The following is a 19,804-nucleotide window of genomic DNA, read 5'->3' as shown; positions in this document are numbered from 1 at the left end:
CCCCTACCCACCCCTCCCCCCAAAAAAAACCTAAAAGCAAGAAAATATATTTTTGGTTTATTTGGAATGGGTTCTTCTCCCATGGTTCCCACAGTTACTGGGAAAATAAATAACTCAGGCGTGCCACCTCTGCCCCAGAGTACCAAGGTCACAGCATCCCAACAGCCAAGTAGGAAGCCCTGTAATCAAGCGGGACCTGGAGCCTGGCAGTCACTTGCTGAGCAGGAGACCGGCGCGTAGTACGCGGGGTACACGGCGGATGGTCAGCGAGACTCGGGTGCCGCGCACTAGGTGGGCTCCAGGCAGTGCCGATCTGCAGGCAGCCGCATTGGGTGGCAGTGAGGCAGCGTCCAGCACGTCTACCCGGGTGGCTGCGATGCCGTGCAGGAGGCGTGTGTATGCAGTACCACGGAGCACCAGCAGGCTGCACGGTTCTAGCAACAGTGAGGTAGTGGGCTGGGGTGGCGGCCGAGGCTGTGAAATGGGTTGGTAGTTTGAGGCTAATCAGAGGTCAGGTATGGGCAGTCAGGTTTCAGGGGTCAGGGGACAAGGGTGAGTACCCAGGGGCAAAAGCTGAAGAGTAAGAGTGCTCCTGGGAATGGAGGCTTTGGTGAAAATCTGTGGGCTCCACAGTTACAGCTGATGGGAAGGGAAAGGACTAGGAGTCAGCAGTCCCACCAGATCCCTCTGACAGGAAGTAGGCTGCAGATGGGCACCTCAAATGGTCAGCTGACTGTGGGAGTTGCAGCTGGAATCTCCAAGGGGCTGGGGCTGAGCTTGAGTTCAGAAGGCCCCAGGACACCAGGGCAGAGCTGGGCTGAGAGGGCATGTTGAGGCAAGGACCTGGGGTGGGCAGTGTAAAGGGGCTGAAATATCTGAGGACATCAGGATGTTGGAAGACACTGACATTAGGAGGCATGTCAGAATATTCAGGAGCATGTAAGGCTAATGGGGAAACCCCAAGGAGCAAAGAGCTAGGGTGTCCAGGAGTCTCTGTGAACACTGGGATGTCAAGTATATCCCTCAGTGAAAGAGGTCAGAGAGGGTGCTGTTAGGGTTTCTGTGGGGGTCTCTGAGCAGAGTCATGTGACATGGGATTAGGAGAATCTGGGTACATCTGCACTGCAGATCACATTACTGCAGTAGCAGGATATCAGTGTTGCAGTGCTCAGATGGTGGGACGAGGGGGCCAAGTGGGAAGATGTTGGGACATCCATGAGTGAATGACACTAGGGTATCTGAGGATGTCTAGAATGTCTCTCGAGGGGCTCAGTTGGCAGAGTGCTTGCCTCGCAAGGTCCTGGGTTCAATCCCCAGCACCACAAAAAAAAAAAAAGAATGTCTATTGAGTACTGGGGAGCCATACATGGGGCATAGGTGAGCCTAGGTCTGTTGGGCCACTGAGTGTATGGGGTCAGGGGACCGTAGGGTGTCAGGGCATCTACTCGGCAGTAAAGGCACTGGGTGTCTGTTATGGCAGTCAGGGCACCCAGCAAACAGATGGGTTGGGTGTCTGGGAGGAAGTCAGTGTAACCCATGAAAGAACAGGTCAAAGTGTCTAGAAGATGTCAAGAATAGCCTGGGGCAAATGGAATTGGGTCAGCCTGGAGGAGGTGGGATGTTGGGGCATTCCCAGCGCTTGGGGCAGCGTTGCAGACCCACCTGTTCTATAGGGTCATCATCCTCCGGCTGCCGAGGTTCATAGAAATCCAGCATGGTGTGGGAGCCCAGGCTGATGGTGCTGACGGTTGGGTAGTAGAGTGGTCCATCCTCGTGGGGCTGGGGAGTGGGCACCAGGGCTGGGCAGGGCAGAAGTCCATCCCTCCCACCCTCTGGGTCAAAGGGGCACTCCCGAGCTGGGATGGACATGCGAATGCCAGGTTGGATATGCAGCTACTCCATGATGTGAGGGCGGGTGAGCATGATGCCCTGCCCTATGATGGCTCAGAGATCTGGGGTGAGGTGTTTACTACTGTGGGGGCTGGGGTGAGGGTATGTGGTTACCATGATGCCCTCCCCAGGCAGATACTGGTTCACGAGGACATGGTTAGCAGGGAGACCCCCAAAAAGGCTGAGATCAGACACTTTATCCACGTAGCGCTGGAGCCACGGGGGCAGTCGCTCAGGGACCATCCCCTTAGGATGGGGGAGCCCACCTGGGGAGAGCAATGGGGTCCTGAGGGCACCAAACCAAGGATTCCTGGTATTTGGTGTCCCCTGAGGGACCCCTGAAGACCACTGGCCCTTCAGAGATTTTCTGACTTTTCTGGTTCCCCAAACCCCATGAGTTACTCCCAAGTCACCAAGAAGCCCCTAAGCCCTCAGGATCTCCACTGACCCCCTCAGAATCCTTCTGGCCCTTAGAACCCCTTGAGCCCTCAAGGCTCCCCTTATCTTGAGACTACTGGACCTAAACCCTCTGCCCACCCCATATCCCAGAATCACCTACATCCCTAGCTAGGGAAACTTACCCCAGTTCTGTAGCTTCCTCCCAGAAAGCTGGGTCCACTTTGGCTTTGGGGCATTGAAAACCTAGGAGGTGGGGAAAGGTCACTCCTGTTTTTGGAGTCACCCCTCTGTAAGTCTCTCACCCAGTTCAACATAGTGGCCCTTTCCTGGGGTGGAAATGGGTCATCTTAGTGGCTGTGGAATTTTTCTCTGGAGTAGTAAGTTCCCAGGATTTTGTTGTTGGCCTTCTTGCCAGGGCAGGCCTTTGGTCCCAAAGTCCATCTGTGTCCACCAGAATTAAGAAAAGAAACCAGGGCTGCACAATCATAGTTTGAGTCTAGTAAGAACGCTGAGGTTGGCCTAGGCTGTTCCAGGCTATCTGGGGATACTCTGGGTTCTGGAGCACCCTTGTTCCTATTGCATGGGAGAGGGAGTGTGCTGGGCTTAGTCCTTAGTACAGCAGGGAAAGTACTTTGAAAATTCTCCATTGCCAAGATCCCCAGGGTCTAGAATGGGCTATCTCAGTCAAAGAAATCTATACTCTAGTTGATAATCTCATTGTTGGTATGGTTATGAAGCTAACCTGAGCTACTTCAGTGCAAGGATTTGAAAATATGTCAAGTTTTCAATCCCAAGAACCAAAAACTTTTGGGCTATTTCAGCACAAGGGTTTATGTTCTGTGGTGAACTTGTTCCTGGGACTCAAGCTCAAGAGGGCTATCATAACACTGGGAAGATTGGTGCTCTGTAAGACTCTGGCTAATAAGGGCTATCCCAATGTGGGAACTCTAGGTTCTGGAAATTCTACTTTTCCCAAACCTGAAGAATAGAATATGAACTAGGCCATCTCAGCATAGGTGGTGTATACTTGGTAACCTTGTTCCTAGCATTTGAGACTATGCTGAGCTACCTTGGCACAAGGCAGAACTTACTCTGTTATATCCTGATTCCTGGATTATCTTAGCATAGAAATTTGAACACTAAATTCTTCTATGTTTATAACTAGCTCCTTCCTAACCATTAGTTTGGTTGCCCCTAAGCCTCCTAGGAAAAAACAAAACAACTCTGACAGCTCTAACAATTTCCAAGAGAAGCACAGGGAGGGTAGGGGAAGGTCTCCTTTCTGCCAATGTTTTCACAGCAGCCTTGGGGGCTCTCATACCAAAGCTGAGGGTTGGAGAGGAATACGGGAAGACCGTGGTGGGGGTGGTTTTACAAGGACATTAGGGGTCACCTGTCGAAGCAAATACTCTTCCTCTTCCTTGGAGATGAAGTCAGGTACATAGTAGATTACAGGTGGTGCCTACAATGGAAAGATTCCCCTGAAGATGTGGCCCTCTAACCCACACAGGGCCCTACCATCACTAAGTAACCTCCCTCTCTGGAGGGAAGCTAAGGATGTCCTCAGACAGGTCAGGGTCTGAAGTTGAGGGATTCATGCCCATTATGAGTTGGGGTTGGGAGTGGGACTGGACTCTTGAGGGTAAAAAAAATTGGAAGGAGGGGGGACTCCCAACCCAGGGACCCAGGAGTCAGCCTGTCCATCCCACCCCACCTCCCACTTTCTAGCCCCACCTTTACCCTCTGTATCCCCAGTCCTGACAACCTGTTCCACCCTGAATGGTTCCAGAGCTGGAACCCTGACGTCCTGCTCCTCCATCGACACCAACTCCTTGCACCCAGTCCTGTGGGGAGTTGAGGACAAGCTTCAGTTACTAAGCCTCCTATCCTCAGTCTGTGATTCAGCCTTCTGCCCCATCACCATCCAGTCCTCATTTTCATCCTCCTGTGAAACTCACTGTCTCTAAAAACCGAGTCCCCGACATCTCAAATGCCACACAGTGACCCCCTAGGCTCCTTCCCCAGCACCCAGCACACTCTTCCAAGGACCCATCAAACTACACATGTGCCCTCTCCAGTCTCTCGCAGAGAGCATTCTCTGACCCCACACAGGGAACCTTTAAGTTCCACACAGAGTCCCCCTACCCCATCTGCACCCCAGAGCCTCTTTAAATACCTTAATTTGAGACCCCACTTCAGACCTGCAACGATGAGTGACGGCTCTCTGAGGCGGAGGACGCTTCTTCGACCTCAGCCCTTTCGGAGCCCCCATTCTGAGTGTCCTTGTGACACAAATCTAAGCCTCCTCAAACCCCTTCCACTCTGGATCCCCTCAGATTTTCCTTTCAAAGCGCCCGTTCACTGCGGCTCCCTAGGACCTAAGCCTGACTCCTCTCAAACATTCTTCCCTCCCTGAACCCTTGTCCCCACTCTTTAAAGGACTCCCAGTATGAACTCCCCCGGACCCCCACTCTCGGCCCCCCTGGACACCCATCTCTGTCCCCAGCCCCCAACACTGACCGTCCACTCGTGTCCCCTCCAATTTTCAGAATCAAGACCCTCCTCCCCCACCCAACTACTTCCGCCCCACGTTGCGGAAGCAAAATACCTCAGACCAATGGGAACTCTCAGAAGCCTAAAGGGTCCGCCTTCCAACCAATTGGCGCTCTCGCTTGGTATTCGCCCGCCCCCTCACCCTCGCTCAGGGATAGGCCGCGCCTCCAGGCCTCTGAGCCTTCGGGGAGCCACAGGAGACCGGTCTTCGTCTGACACCGGCCAATCTGGATTCCAAAACCGAAAGTGTCCGCCCTGCGGCGTGGGCCCAGATGGGAGAACCCGCTGTAGTGACCGCGGGAAGGAGATAAGGGCTGTTGGGTGGACTTTTTGCAGACTAGGTCGTCCTACAACCAGGCCGCGGGGAGGCGAGATTGAAGGGAAGTCTTCTTCTCCCTCGCTCCCCCAGCAAGTGTTCAGAGGCCGTAACCCACAATGACCTGACACACAGAGGCCGTAGAAACGTCTTTATTGAAGAGGACAGGGGTCATGCTGAGTTTGGGGACATGCAGTGAGACGGGGCAGTCGTGAGCTGTCCTTGGTGGTCAGGGCCCCAGGTCTGCCCTGGACCCGCGGGGCCTTCAGGTTCTCCCTTAGGCTGTTGGCCTGGCCCAAGTGCTTTGAGGTCCTTTGTGGCCAGTAAATCAGATTTGGTGTCTTGGACCTGTGACCAGAAGATAGATTGAAATGGGGGCTCCAAGACTTGGGATCGCTTCAGGGCCTCGGGGCCCTCCACGTATTATAGACGGAGGCTTTAGGATTTGGGGGTCCCTTAGGGCTGGGGCTCTTGAATTTGGGTTTCTTGAGATCCTTGAACTCAGGGCATTGAAGTCCTGCAGTTTCCAGGATGGGAATTCATGTTTGGGGGTCTCCTGGTGCCTATGGACAGGGCTTGAAATACCCTGAGAGCCTGGAATATATTTCCCGATTGCAGTCTCCTCCATCCCAGGTACAAGGACCTCATAATTGGGTTTTCCTGGGGGTTTGCGATTGGACTTTTAAATTTGGGATTCCCTGGGGATTTGGGGATTCCATGATTTGGGGGTCCTGGGAGTTAGAAATTTGGGATCTTCTAGGGGTTATAGGACTTGGGGGCACAGGGGGTCTTGGGACATGTATACTCTGGGGTGTGGGATCCCCAGAGTCTCAGAATGGGGTCTCCAAATTTTGGGGTCCCCCAAAGGGGGAAGTCATTACTTCAAAAATAGAGAATTTTCTGGGAGCCTGGCCAGCACAGAGGCTGGAGGCCATGTGGGGTGGGCTTCATACAAGGCACTGGGGGTTTCTTGAGGGTGCAGAGGGTAGGAAGACTTGGGGGTCCTGTAATTAGCACTTCCAGGACTGTTTTGGTGTCTATAAATTGGGGGGGGTGACAGTGGGCTAGTTAAAGTGGGTCTTTTCTTGAGGGGTGAGAACAAGGGTCTTTGTTCATGGAGAGTCTTTGAAAGGGGGAATGGAATGGAAGGGCTTCGGGGTGACCATGGGATCACGGAATCTTGAGGGCAATGATGTTAAATGGGGATAGTGACATGGTCTATTACTCTGGAGTTGTGACCTATGTTTATTACAAGGAGAATCAGAGAGAGTCTTTGTTAATGGGGGAGTTTCTGATCCACTGATGAGTGACTCAGAATGTCCTGTTATGGAATATTATATGGAAAGGATCAACCATCATTTGGGGTGATGCAGAAATCTGTTAATTAGGGTTCTGCTCTGAGGGGCTGGGATAGGGACTAGCCTGAAGGTGCTACTTAGGGAATCTTTTTCTGGGTGATATGGGGTCTGTATTTGGGGGGCAGGTTATCATGGGGATCTGTTAATAATGGGACTTCAGTGATTGAGGGTTGGCTAATGGGGGGTCTCTATTCTGGATGTGTTACTGGGAATCTCTATCTCAGGGTGACTGGGGGCTCCTTGTGTCAGGAGATGCTAGAAGGGACTTCTTTGTCTCTGTCAGGTATCCAGGGCCTCTAAGACTGCATCTCTGCCCTCAGCATCCATGGAAACCAGCAGCAGAAGAGCAACCTAAAAGGAGAAGAACCTGGTCAACCATGATTCAGGATGCAGGGACATCTGGTTCAATCACCCCCTAGTCTTTGGGATTCTGCTTCTGGCTTTGCCTTCTTAGGCTTATGTGCAGTGGAGGGTGTTCTGCTTCCTTAACCTGCCCCCTAAGAGGTGTCAGCAAAAGTCAGTATTGGGCCCTACACCCTAAAGACTGTTTCTGAGTGTGCTTACTAGTCACAACTTCTAGCTTCTATTTCAATCCCCAACTAGAGCCCCAGACCCTAGATTCCAGCAGCCTTGTGAATGCCTCTCCCTAACAGCCCACAGGAAAGGGGACAGTCTTGGCCACACACCTGGAGATAGAGTTCTCTGACGCAATGTCCTTTGGAGTCCGGACTGTCGTGAAGGTGCGTTTGGGCTGTGTCACTGGAGAGGAGAGCAGGATGAGAGGATGATAAACTCACCTGTGTTCTCAATACTCACCTAGAATCCTTGTCATTAATATCTATCCATGTCCCCAGGACCTACCTGGATTCTATGTTCCCAATCCCCATCTGAACCTCTTGTCAATAATACCTTCCAAGTCCCCCAATACCTACCCATGTTCCCAAAACCCACTCAACCTATATCCCTGATGCCTGCTGTAGCCTTGTTTTTTGATTTTGGAGGGTTTTAGTTGTTGTTGTTTTTAGTGCTCGGGATTGAACCAGGGCCTTGCACATGCTAAGCAAGTGCTTTACATCTGGGTTATAACCCTAGCCCTCCGAGCCTTGTTGTTAACTTCCTCATACCCTATAGCACCTCATCTCAACATTTTCCTGGGCTGACTCTTGTCATAAGCATACACCTGAAAACCCATGACCCTTCTACCATTCCCAGACCCACATGCCTCCCCATGTTCAGCCCCCAACTCACTTGTCACTTGATGTACTTTTTTGGCTCCAACACTGTCCCCAGGGGGATCCGTAGATCCACCAATCCTGGGGAGACACAGGGAATGGAAGAAATCAGAGCCACAAGAATTCAGGATCTCCCTGGAAGGTGAGCCCAGAGGAAAGGGCTAGGGTGTGGGTGGTAACTACAATGTCCTGCTAGTCCAAGAGGAAGAAACCAACCAAGGGTGGATTAGGGCTGTGGGTGGCCCCCTGGGTCAGGGGTCAGAATTTGGGCTCACCTCTGAATGCGGGATGCTGGTGCAAAGACTCCATGCCTTGGGGGGCAGGTGAAGTACCGGACACCAAAGACAGAGCCATCGTGCTTGCCTGTGGGCTGGTCCAGCTCAATGCCATACCAGTAACCTGTAGCAGGAAGGTGTCAGGATGCCCCAGAGCCTTGCCTGTCCCCCAGCCCCAAATCCCCGTCCTCACCTGGGGCAAAGTCTGTCTTCCCATAAAAGCGCACAATCCCCTGCTTCTGGCCTGCCACAAGGACTTGGTCTCCAACTTCAGCCTTGGCCCCCTCACGCTGCTGCAGGCTGCCCAGAGATGGGGACGATGGGGACTTCTTCTTGCCTGTGAGGAGATGGTAAGGGGAAGATGGGGCCTCAGATGCCAGTTTTGGGGACCCCCATGCCAACTGGAAAATCTCAAGATAAAAATTCTGTCCTGGCTCCAATCACAGGAACTCTAGTGCCTTCCACAGGATTAGGGTAGGGGATGGTATTTGGGTTTGAAGGGAAACTGAATCTCAGATGCCAGAGAACTAGGAGAGAGGGGGGGTCTTTAGACTTGAGTGGAAACTGAGCCACAGAACCTAGAGAACCCAAAATCTTAGAACTGAGGATATAAAGGCCAAAGGGAAAACTGAGGCAGAAGTTGTGAGCCTAGAAACTGTCCTTTTTACAATGCTAGGTTGTGGCTCACTGGTAGAATGCCCTGGGTACGATCCCCAGGACCACAAGAAATAAAAAATTAGCCAGGTATGGTAGCACGTGCCTGTAATCTTAGCTACTCAGATAGGAGGCTCCCAAATTCAAGGCCAGCCTGGGCAATTTACTGAGAACCTGTCTCAAAATTTTAAAAAGGCTGGGAATGCAGCTCAGTGGTAGAGTACTTGTGTAGCTTATGTGAGGCCCTAGGTTTGATCCCCGGTGCCACTAAGTATATAAATAAATAATAAAACGAAGTCTGGACACAATAGCGTCTACATGTAGTTCTTCTTCTTGCCTGTGAGGAGATGGTAAGGGGAAGATGGGGCCTCAGATGCCAGTTTTGGGGACCCCATGTCAAGACCCTAGCATTCAAGAGGCTGAGGCAGAAATTCAAAACCAATCTGATAAATGTAGCAAGACCCCTGTCTCAAAAATCAATCAATCAATCAATCAATAGTGAAGTAAAATGAAGGGGGATTTGGGTCTGAGAATAAGTAAATCAAGTCATAAAAGCCATAAACCCCTGGAACAAGAACTCCCAGAAAGAGTCTTCCCCAATTTGGGGAAGACTTTGGGCTTGAGGGGAAACTAAGTAGAAGGCAGTGAACCTACAAGTCCTTTCAAGAACTGGGTGGGGGCTGGGGTTGTGGCTCAGTAGTAGAGTACTTGCCTAGCATGTGTGAGGCACTGGGTTTGATTCTCAGCACTGCATATAAATAATAAAATAAACACGACGACAACAAAAAAAGAACTGGATATGGCCACTCCTGAGCCAAAGGGAAAATTGAGTTAGAAAAGCCAGGAATTCAGAGCCCATCCTCTAAAACTAGAGTTTGGGCCAGAGGAGAAACTGAGTCATACAAACTGAGCTATCCACAGAATGTCCCCATGACTGGCTCTTCCTACCCCTAATGTTCCCCCTCTGACCTTTGTGTTCCCTTCGGCCTTTGCCAGTAACACGGGAGAAGTCCATCCGGGGAGTCCGGGGCGTGGAGGTGACAGACGAGGGGGGTGCATCCACTGCTTTGGAGATCTTGGACACAGAGGCAAAAAGACCTGCGGGGACAGAGACTAGGCTTGGTGTTGTCCAAGCCTCTGCCCCTGGCCATGCCCTCAACTTCCACACCATTACTCAGACTCTGGCATCAGAACTACTAAATGGACCCCCATCCCCACCCTCCTGGACGCCAGATGAGACTGACCTTGCTTGGGAGGGCAGATGAAGTACCGGACACCCCCAACACTGCCATCATTCTTGCCCTCAGGTTCATCCAGCTCCACGCCCACCCACTGGCCGCTGGCAAACTCTGTGGTCCCGCAGAACCGCAGTGTGCCCGTCTGAGGAGACAAGGGAGGTATGGCTTGGGAAGGGACCTAGGGAGGACCACTGGCACACAGGAAGCATGGTGATGGAGTGAGTGTATGCAGGAAAACTGGGCTCAAATCTCAGTTTCAACATCATCATTTACTGGCTATCTGACTTAACTTCTCTGTACCTCAACCTCCCTATTTGCAACATGGGAATACCACTCTTACCAACTTGTAACATTATCCTGTACAATACAGTAAATAACCACTAGCCAAGTATGAAAATTTATTTTTTAATATTTATTTTTAAATATTTATTTACTTTTTAGTTGTGGTTGGACACAATATCTTTTTTTATTTATTTATTTTTATATGGTGCTGAGGATCAAACCCAGAGCCTCACACATGCTAGGCAAATGCTCTACCGCTGAGCCACAACCCCAGCCCTTAATATTTATTTTTTAGTTTTAGGTGGACACAATATCTTTATTTCATTTTTACGTGGTGCTGAGGATTGAACCCAGTGCCCCGCACATGCCAGGCGAGCACACTACCACTTGAGCCATATTGCCAGCACCAAAATTTATTTTAAATTAAGTTAAAAATTAATTTCCCCAGTCACATTAGCCAAATTAATATATAGATAGATAGATAGATAATAATATAGATATAGATATAGAGGGGATTGAACCCAGGGCACTTTACCACTGAGCTACATCTCAAGTAAAAATTTTATATTTAAAATTTTGAGACATGGTCTTGCAAAGTTGCTGAGCCTAGTCAGGAACTCATGATCCTCCTGCCTTAACCTTCCTAGTCTCTGGAATTACAGGTGTGCACCACCTGCCTGGTTCTGATGGATACATTTTTAATACAAGTAAAGATGCTTAGCTGCAGACAGTCCTCCATGAGTGTGGTTACTAGGATTGTGTGAGTCCCTCTCACCTCCATACCTCAGTTTTCTTTTTTTTTCTAATGGTACTGGGGATAGAACCAAGCCCTCAGTTCCTTATCTATAAAATGAACTAACTTGGGCAGATGAAGTACCGGACACCCCCAATACTGCCACTGAGGTGTAGCTCAGTGGTTGGGTACTTGCCTAGAATGTGTGAAGCCCTGGGTTCAATCCCTAGTGCCATTAATTAATTAATTAATTAATTACAAAATAGGCTAATAGTGTTGATTTTGGAGGGTTGACATAGGGACTAGAACAGTGCCTGGCACACAAAGAACAATTAGTGTATACCAGGTTTTAATTCATTTAACCTTCATACAAAGAGGGATCAGTGGCCTGTGATGCAGTGTTTCTGACCCCTCCATCCCCCCAACTTCTCCCCAGTCCTATGCCTCTCTCCACCATGGGTCTTCATGCTTGCTGTTTCCATATCTTTGTGATATGAACTTCTTTGTGAGGTGAACTTCTTCCCATCTCTGCTTGGACATCACCCACTCAAAGAAGCCTTCTGAGACCACCCAGTTAAAATAGCTCCTGCTTCGAGCCAGACAATTTAAATCCATCCATCTAATGGTTTTCACAATACTTTCTGCTTCCAAAAATAATTTTTAACCATAGTGTACTTTACTGACTGGCTGACTTTTCTTCACTAGCAGTGGCGCTCCATGAAAGCAGAGCTGGAGCAAATGCAGCCCTCTATCCTTAAGGACACACTGGGCTCAGCACGGAGCCTGAAGGACACTAGCCAAAAGAATGAAAGTTGGGGGGCTGGTGTTGTGGTTCAGTGGTAGAACGCTCGCCTAGCATGCACGAGGCACTGGGCTTGATCCTCAGCACCACATAAATATAAAATAAAGATATTGTGTCCACCTAAAACTAAAAAATAAATAGTAAAAAAAAAAAAAGAATGAAAATTGGAATGCCCAGATGAATCAAGATTCTCGACTCCCTCTAAATGAAACCCTTTCTCCTCCCCTTCTCTTCATCTTCAAGTTGGGTGCATACCCCAACACTTCCCTGAGCACTCTGGCTTATACTGTCCTAGTCAAAGTCCTGTCCACTCTTAAGAGTGGAGATGGGAGCTGAGAAGGGACCTTAAAACTCTAGGAGCCACAGATACATAGAGCTATGCTGATCACTCTGCTCATTTCAATCATGACTGCTCTGTGCTGTCCTCATTTGGGGATGGGTCTATTTCTCCCTCTAAGCCAACAGCTCAACACAGAGGAAGGCACAGAGGAAGCATTGACAGAACAATTGTTAGATGGAATAAAGAACTGTGTGAATGACTGAAAGGCGGACAGACAAAGAGGACAGTCTGTTTGCAACCAAACACCCAGCTCTGAGGGATGAGGGAACCGCCCCCTCCAACACTCATCTCTGACCTTCTGACCATCCAGCAGAACACGGTCTCCTAGACGCAGGCCCAATGCGCTGAGCATGAGATTGCCTGGGACGTTGTCATAGTTGGGTAATGTCACCTTGGGAAGGGCACACGATAGTGGTACAGCCTCTTCCAGCAGCGTTCGCAGCTCTTTGGCCACCAGCGCAGCCTCTGCCTTGTCCAGGGACATGTCCATAGGGTCTGGGACCACCTCAGCTGGCACCTGCCCCTTCCGATTCTGTGGGCCAATAGGAAGAGAGGAAACAGGAGCTCAGGGGTACAGGCTACACTCCCATGAAGGCTACCAGCCTGAGTGAAGCTGGGACAGGACTACATCATGCCCTGGGCCAGCATGGGAATAAGAAGGGGTGGGGCATTTGGATGCAGATCCCCGGTGAGTCCACCCCTGTGGTCCTGAGCTGGGGATGTGTCAAGTAATGCAATGTAGCATTGGGGATGGAGCCTACAGGGAATAAGGTTGGTACTGCAGGTCATGCCCTTGGGGAGCTTATGCTTTGGGGACCTTAAGCCTGTAATGGGGCCTTGGGAGGTGGGTGGGTATGAATACTGAGAACAGGCTCCTATGCTATAGGCTCAGATATCAAAGTGAGCCAATAGGGAATGAGGAGAGAACAGGGGCACAGGCCCTGTGATGAACCCCCAGGATGCCAGGGATATTGGGACCTCATAACAGAAAGGGATCAAAGATCATATTGAGGGCTTATAAGGGGCCCAAGCCTCTCATTCCCTGAAGGCCTAACTCCACTTTCCTCATGATTTCAACTGCTGTCTGTACAAAGCCACAGGGTCAGCCAGGATTGAAAGAAAAGATATCCTTGCTGAGTGCCCCTGGGAAAATCCTTGAATCTCTCTGCCTCAGTCTCCTGGTTGTAAAACAGGGCTTGTGACACTTCACCTGATGTATAATGAACTCTAAAATCAGCTATCATTTCATTTGTTGAATGTGCAGATCGTTTTTATAACATTTTAGGAGAAATACAAGTGGTCCTCGTCCTCTGCAGTGGCCTATTGGAGGGCAGTGGATGGAGGGAGCGGGGAAGAGGATAACAGGGCTGGGCCAGAGTGGCAGTACCCTCAGCGCTGGGTTGGCGCCATGCTCCAGCAAACATTTGGCCGCGCCCAGGCACAGGTTGGAGGCAGCGATGTGCAGGGCTGAGCCGTGGTTGAAGTCACTGCACGTGGAGTTCACTACTGGGAAGTGGGCGAGAGGAGGGTTCTGGGTGAACGTGGTGGGAACCCAGCCCTCCTCTTACCTCTGGGTTTCTCTCTTATCCCTCCCCAGGCCTCCCAGCCTCTGCCTCTGCGAGAGCCCCGCCCCTCTCTTCTATGCCCCGCCCCTCCCATCCCTGAGGGTGGGGCCCACTGACAGCGCCCTGCCGGCTTCCACCTCCTGCTTCGGGCTACCTCCTGGATCCTAGTCCTCTCCCCTTCCCAGCCAGGCCTCAGTTCTGCCCCGTCACTCCAGGTCCCTCTCACCCCAGGTCTCTACCTCTCTAAACCAGGTCCTCGAGGCGCCCTTCCCCCTTCTCCTCTCAGCCAGGCCCCCCCTCCTTACCGCGTGGCCGCGCGCCCTTCAGCAGCACCCGTACCAGGTCGGGCACGTCAAAATAGGCAGCGTAGTGAAGAGCGTTCATATTGGTCCAGCGACTGCGCAGGGTAACATCGGCGCCCAGCGCCAGCAGCTGCTGGGAGAGACGCACGGCCGCCGCAGGGTCCCCTGCACGACAGCAAGGGTCAGCTTGGAAGTCCTCCAGTAGAGCATGCACCTAGCGCGTGGGGCGAGCCTGGGGCCTCATGGTCTACACTTCGTGATATTAGGGCCTGAATTCTGGGAGGTTTTGCGGGTATCGGGGCTAGAAGCTTAGGCTTTTGGGCTCAGGGCTTGGGGGTTTGGGCCCTCACCGACTCCATGGGCCCCAGCCTTGCATGCGTAATGGAGCAGCGTCATGTCGGTAAGCCCATCACGATCATTCACGTGGCAGCCTCGACGCAGAATCTGGGAGTACCAGGGAACGCGAGGGTTACCCAAACATGTGAGGGGCACATCCCCTCCCTCCTAACTTCCCCTCTGTTCCTACCTCATTGCCGATGACATCTATCTTGTGCTGGACTTGGGGCACCCACTGACGCACGATGGCGAACAACTCTGGGATGGTGGTCTGAGGGTCAAACAGAATCTCCTGGCATGCAGGGTCATTGGGATCGAAGAAGGTGAAGGCTAGGGTGGAGAGAGGTCCAAGGTCACTCTAGGCAAGCTGGACCCTCTCTCCCCTGTTCCCCCCACCCCAGGCAAGGGAGCTCAGTCTTTGCCTTTAAAAGCCTCTAACTAGCCACGGTCAACCCACAGGCATTTTCTGTGTGGCCAGCATGAGGTTCCAAAATCTGAAGGTTTCATACAAAAATCTGGATGCACAGTGTCTTGAAAAATTGAAAAATCAGGCAGTTTTCATAGGGTAGCAAACTCTAGTGGAGTACCTTCTGGTCTGCAAGCCCAAGGATGCTGCTACCACTTGAGGACCCTGTTATGCTGTCAGACTATGGTCACAGTGTGGACAACTTGCCAGAATTTTATTTTATTTTTAATATTTTTAGTTGTCAGTGGACCTTTATTTGTTTATTTATATGTGATGCTGAGAATCGAATCCAGTGCCTCATACACGCTAGGTGAGTGTTCTACCACTGAGCCAAGACTCCAGCCCTGCCAGAATTTTAAAAAATTTATTGCAGAAAGCCCAAAGTCTAGTTTTTAAAGAAAATTCTCAAATTTTTCAAATATTGTGTAGAACATATAAAATGTCTCTAAGAATGAGCAGGATCCAATCTGTGGCCAGCCAGCATGGTGGTCAGAGGGACATCTAGTTCCCTGCATTAGATTCTGATGAGCGTTGTTCTCTGGGGGTAACCTCAGCACCCAGCAGGGGCCTTGCAGTGGCAGATATGTGAGCTGAATGAATGAGTAAGTGAAGGATCGGATCATACACAGCCCCGGGACAGGCTGCGTAGAAGGTGACTCAGGAATCAGCCTGTGTGCTCCTTTTCAAACCCCATTCACACTGCAGCCCTCCCTGGCTCAGAACCCTCCTCCCCTGGCTCCCATCCTACTCAGAGTACAGACCAAAGTCCTCCCGCTGGCACAAGGCCCTGAGCAATCTGGCCACCTCTTTCTCTGCCCTCTCCCTCTCCCTCATTCCCCTCCAGCCACATTGGCTGCCTTCTGTCCCTCCGATGTGCCAGGAAAATTCCTGTCTCCTTGCACTTGCTATTTTCCCACCTGGACAGTCTTCCTTCAGATCTCCTGAGTCCCCCCACCCCGCCCCAGAGTGCCCCATCTAAATCAGCACCTCTGCACTTCTCCAGCTCCTATTTTAATCTTCTTATCATAGCACATATTGCTACTGAACATAATATGTTTACTCCTTCCTCTCTTCTCCCTCTTTCTCCTCCTCTCTTCTCTCTTTTTTCCTTTCTCTTCCTTTCTTACTTGTTGCCCTCACTTGGATAGAAGCACAATTTCTGTTTTGCTTGCCACTCCCTTATCCCCACAGTTGGGCGTAGCAGCCAGCATGCAGTGGCTACTCAGCAGATCTCTGCTGGATTAATGTACAAATTGAACAAACAGATATATAGTTTTCTAAGGAGTTCACCTTAGCTTTCTCTCTGGCTTGGACCATATTTCCAGATTCCTTCACATTTTGTGACCAAACCCTCCCTTGCTCTACAAACAGGATTCCTTGGAGGGCCCATCTTAGACATTCTGACTGCCCACTGGACCACAGGCTCAAGCCACATACAGTTGAGTTTCCAAAGGAGATTTTCCAGTTTTTCCCCACAACTCACGCCCTCAGAAAACTTTCCTATTTTTCTGCCAGACTAAAATGAACTTGTCTCTCCAATCCACCAATAGTGGGTGATACATCCATAGATGCCATCTCTCCTGCTCTATCCTGATGATGCCAACTCTCTGAACCAAGTGCCTAGTTGCTGAGCCTCACAGCTGCTAAGGATTCCCAGTCAGCATCTTCTAAAACCTCTCTCCTATATCCAACACTGGCTGCACTCCACCTCTCTACCCAGAAGCCAGAGGGAGCTTTTAAAATTATAAATCAAACCTGCCACTTCTTTGCTTTTAGACACACTGAGCACACACATATGTGTGCAAAGATACACACACGCACACAGCTGTTTGTGTGTGTGCCTGTCATACTTAGAATATATCCAAAGTCCTTCAAGGCCCTTCCAGATCTTGCCCATGCCCTCTCACCTCAATTCTGATCACTCTCCAAATGCAGCTCTATGATCTTTCTGTTCCAAGCTCAGTTCTGCCTCAGGGCCTTTGCACTTGCTAGTCTCTGCCTGGAACTCTCTCCAGCTCTCCTATGCTTTGGGTGTCAGCCTAAATGTCACCTAATCAGAAAGACCCACCCTGACTACTTGGTTTCAAGCAAGAGGTCCCCTGGCCCTTATCTATTATAACTTTACCTTTTATTTCTTTTATAGCATTCACTCTGATCTGAACTCATCTGATTTATCTGTTCACTTGTTTAGTCTCTCCTAAGAACAGGGGCCATGCCTTGATTGTTCTTCATCAACATCCCATTACCCAGTATAGAGCTCATTACAGGATAATAGCAAGCAATAAATAAATGACAGATACCTTCAGTTTCTCCAACAGGACACCCCCAGATCCTACCTCACACTCTCCTATCTCAGATCCTTTACTTTTGAAGTTATCTCTCCATGGACCCTCTTTTCCTGACCTTTTAGTTAATCCAAGGGACAACATTTTTAAAATATCCTGCAGCATTCTGTTCTTGGCAAACACAATTATCATGCTTTGTAATCATATATTTATATTTTTAATACTTATTTGTGTGGTTGTCATTGATTTCTCTCAGAGCAAAGACTGCTTGTCTTATTCTGTGCTGTGGCCCCAACTACTAGCACAGAGCCAGATCAGTAGTGGCTCTTCCAAGATTTGTTTGTTGAATGACTACATGATAGAATTATTTGTCATGAACCAAATATTAGGATCATTCCAACTCCATACTCCAATGGTGAATAAACGAAGGGAGAGAGGTCCAAGACTCTGGACCGCCTCAGAATCCCCCCCACCATCACCACCAGCAGAGTTCAGCCATTCTCCCAGACCACCCAAGTCTCCATGCCAGATTCCAGGGTGGGGATAGCAGTTACCGTAGTCCTTGGGGAGGGGTGCAGGTGCCGATGGATGCACAACAGGCTTCTGCCGGCGCTCCTGGGTGGGGCTGGGGGCTTCAGGGACGGGCTCATCTTCTTCCTCCTCTTCTTCCTCCTCTCCTCGGGGTGGAGGGGCCATGGGGGCAGGATCTGTCTTAGTCATGGTCCTCGATGGCCCTCAGTGGTGGGCGGGCGCAAGAGTCAGGGGCGGCCTGCAGGCAAATCCTGGAGGCAGAGGTCAGCTGGAGAGGGTGCCCCAGAGGCTCTGGGTCCAAGCCCCCAGAAACTCCCAAGGCCCCGGGTGGTCCCCGTGCCCCCAGCTCTGGATCTTGGAGAACCATAGGGCCTCGTTACCCATCAGAGAGCCCCGGGATATGCGCCCAGCTCCTGCCTCCTCCACCAGGCCCAGCCCCCCATTCTTCTCCCGCGTCAGGCCCCTCAGTCTCGGCCGCCCCCTCTCGGGGTTTGTTTATCTCGGGATGCAGGATGCTTCGCCCCTCCCCTTCTCACGGGCCTCCGCGCTTCCCATCTTACCTCGGGCGGACTGGGTTGAAGACCGAGGCTGAGACTGAGGAGACCGCGGAGTACTGGGGTGTCGGTGTCGGGGGACGTGGTAGGGGAAGAGAGGGAGACAGAGAGAAGGGGACGAGGCCCAGCAGCCGATCGGGGGTGGGGGTGGAGAGGGAGGGGCGCTGGCGGCGCATGCGCAGTGGCAAGGCGCGGGGGAGGAGATGCTGAGAGGCAGCTCGCTCAGATGAAGGCTCTGGAGGCAGCGACGCCAAGGGGCTAGACCCCGAGCACCCGAAGAGGAAGAAGGGACTGCCACCTGGAAGGGTGTGAGGCACCGAGGCAGGAGAGAGATGAAGCAGAGACCGGCGGGGGGAGAGGGGCGGCAAGGCGACACCCGTGTCGCCTTTTTGTCCATCCTCGCGGTGACAGAGCCCTCTCCAGGTCTGCGAACCCGGCCAGTTGGGACAGTGGTCTCTGTGCCTTGCTGATGTTGTTCCCTCTCTCGGAGCTCAACGCCATGCTTACCCTCTATGAACGTCTCAGAGGGGTGCTTTTACATCTCCATCACCTTTGTCCTTATAGACAGTGCTCATCAGCACTTCCTCAGGCCGAGAGTTCGAGTTGCTTACCCATCAGTACACAGCAAGTGGGTGGTGGAGCTAAAATTTGAAAGCAGGCAGTTCGTCGAGTCTGGTTCTTAATCACCAAGCTACATGACTGTGCAGTGAAGGCCATGTGATGATAGCAGTGTCTAGAAGACAGATCTGTCTATGGATCTCTTCTGAGAACATGTATCTCTTGGAGTAAAGCCTCTTGGAGCCAGCCAGGGTCCTGGCTCAACCTCACTCCTGGTTTGTTACCTGCTCTGCCCCAAATCACCCCAGCCTGAACGTGCCTTGTGCCCCTCATACTGGGTAGGCCCAGTATCTCCATCACCAAAATACTTCCAGAATTTTATCACCCAACTCCAGGCCCCTATCCTGGTCCATCCTTCATCTTCTCCCACCTCAACAATGGCAGCAGTGTCTTCTCTGTTCTCACTGCTCTCCCCACCCCACCTGACCTTTCTTCCTACCCTGCAGTCACAGGAACCTAACATGTATCACATCAGGGTACTCCTTGACTCAGAAGCATCTGGCTGCACCTCACTCCAGGTAAAAGCCAGTACTCCCAGCCACAGCCCATAAGGCCCTAGGTACACTTGCCCACCATGTTTCCAATCTCTCCTCCTCTCACTCTGCCCACTCCACTCAGATCATACTGGCCTCCTTGCTTTTCTGCACCCCAGGACCTTTGCATTGGCTGTTCTAGCTGGAAGGCTTCCCCCAGGCCCTTGCATGGTTCCTTCTCTCCTCTCATTTGGGATATTAATTGTTTGCCTTTTCAGTGACACCTCTGCTCTATCTAAAATTGCACCCTGTCCCAGCCAGCCCCTTCCCCACTTTAGTTTTCTTCAGAGCAACAATGCCCTCCTCCCTCCAATGCCCTAGAAATTAGGTCCTCTGCAGATCTGTTCTTGCCCTGGAACACCTGCCCACATGCCCTACAGGTTGACTCCTCCCACCCAGGTTTGTGTTCAAATGACAACTTCTTAGAGAGCCCTCTCCCCCCAACTTCCTCTCAATCATATTTTTTAAAATTTTTTTGTAGTTGTAGATGGATAGAATGCCTTTATTTATTTTTATGTGGTGCTGAGGATCAAACCCAGTGC

General features: G+C 51.1%; 2 protein-coding genes and 1 long non-coding RNA gene across 5 annotated transcripts; 1 reads left to right on the top strand and 2 right to left on the bottom strand.

The window, feature by feature from the left end:
• Window positions 1–45: 45 nt before the first annotated feature.
• Window positions 46–4,853, bottom strand: Alkbh6 (alkB homolog 6). 3 transcript variants are annotated; one of them, XM_027941339.2, is made up of 7 exons: window positions 4,810–4,853; window positions 4,055–4,133; window positions 3,683–3,751; window positions 2,472–2,532; window positions 2,005–2,156; window positions 1,663–1,779; window positions 46–474 (listed from the first exon to the last, which is right to left on the bottom strand). In XM_027941339.2, the coding sequence occupies exons 2-7, from the start codon at window positions 4,106–4,108 to the stop codon at window positions 211–213; spliced, it is 717 nt and encodes a 238-aa protein (XP_027797140.1). In that variant the 5' UTR covers window positions 4,109–4,133; window positions 4,810–4,853; the 3' UTR covers window positions 46–210. The 3 variants fall into 3 exon arrangements, with proteins under 3 accessions (XP_027797140.1, XP_027797141.1, XP_071460359.1); XM_027941340.2 differs by lacking the exon at window positions 4,810–4,853 and adding an exon at window positions 4,466–4,614; XM_071604258.1 differs by lacking the exon at window positions 4,810–4,853 and having other exon boundaries at window positions 4,030–4,112.
• Window positions 4,854–5,294: 441 nt separating this feature from the next.
• On the bottom strand, window positions 5,295–18,516 carry Clip3 (CAP-Gly domain containing linker protein 3). Its single transcript, XM_027941272.2, has 14 exons — window positions 18,118–18,516; window positions 17,581–17,808; window positions 14,466–14,605; window positions 14,290–14,383; window positions 13,943–14,104; window positions 13,460–13,578; window positions 12,368–12,604; window positions 9,922–10,057; window positions 9,647–9,775; window positions 8,217–8,360; window positions 8,024–8,147; window positions 7,765–7,829; window positions 7,203–7,275; window positions 5,295–6,867 (listed from the first exon to the last, which is right to left on the bottom strand). The coding sequence occupies exons 2-14, from the start codon at window positions 17,744–17,746 to the stop codon at window positions 6,813–6,815; spliced, it is 1,644 nt and encodes a 547-aa protein (XP_027797073.1). The 5' UTR covers window positions 17,747–17,808; window positions 18,118–18,516; the 3' UTR covers window positions 5,295–6,812.
• On the top strand, window positions 5,703–8,985 carry LOC139702636 (uncharacterized). The gene is made up of 3 exons (XR_011705207.1): window positions 5,703–5,791; window positions 6,800–7,256; window positions 7,807–8,985. It is a non-coding gene; the product is annotated as an uncharacterized lncRNA (long non-coding RNA).
• Window positions 18,517–19,804: the final 1,288 nt, after the last annotated feature.

This window comes from Marmota flaviventris, chromosome 18, assembly GCF_047511675.1.
Source record: "Marmota flaviventris isolate mMarFla1 chromosome 18, mMarFla1.hap1, whole genome shotgun sequence".
Taxonomy (NCBI): domain Eukaryota; kingdom Metazoa; phylum Chordata; class Mammalia; order Rodentia; family Sciuridae; genus Marmota; species Marmota flaviventris.
This window is presented reverse-complemented; position numbering and strand designations above follow the sequence as displayed.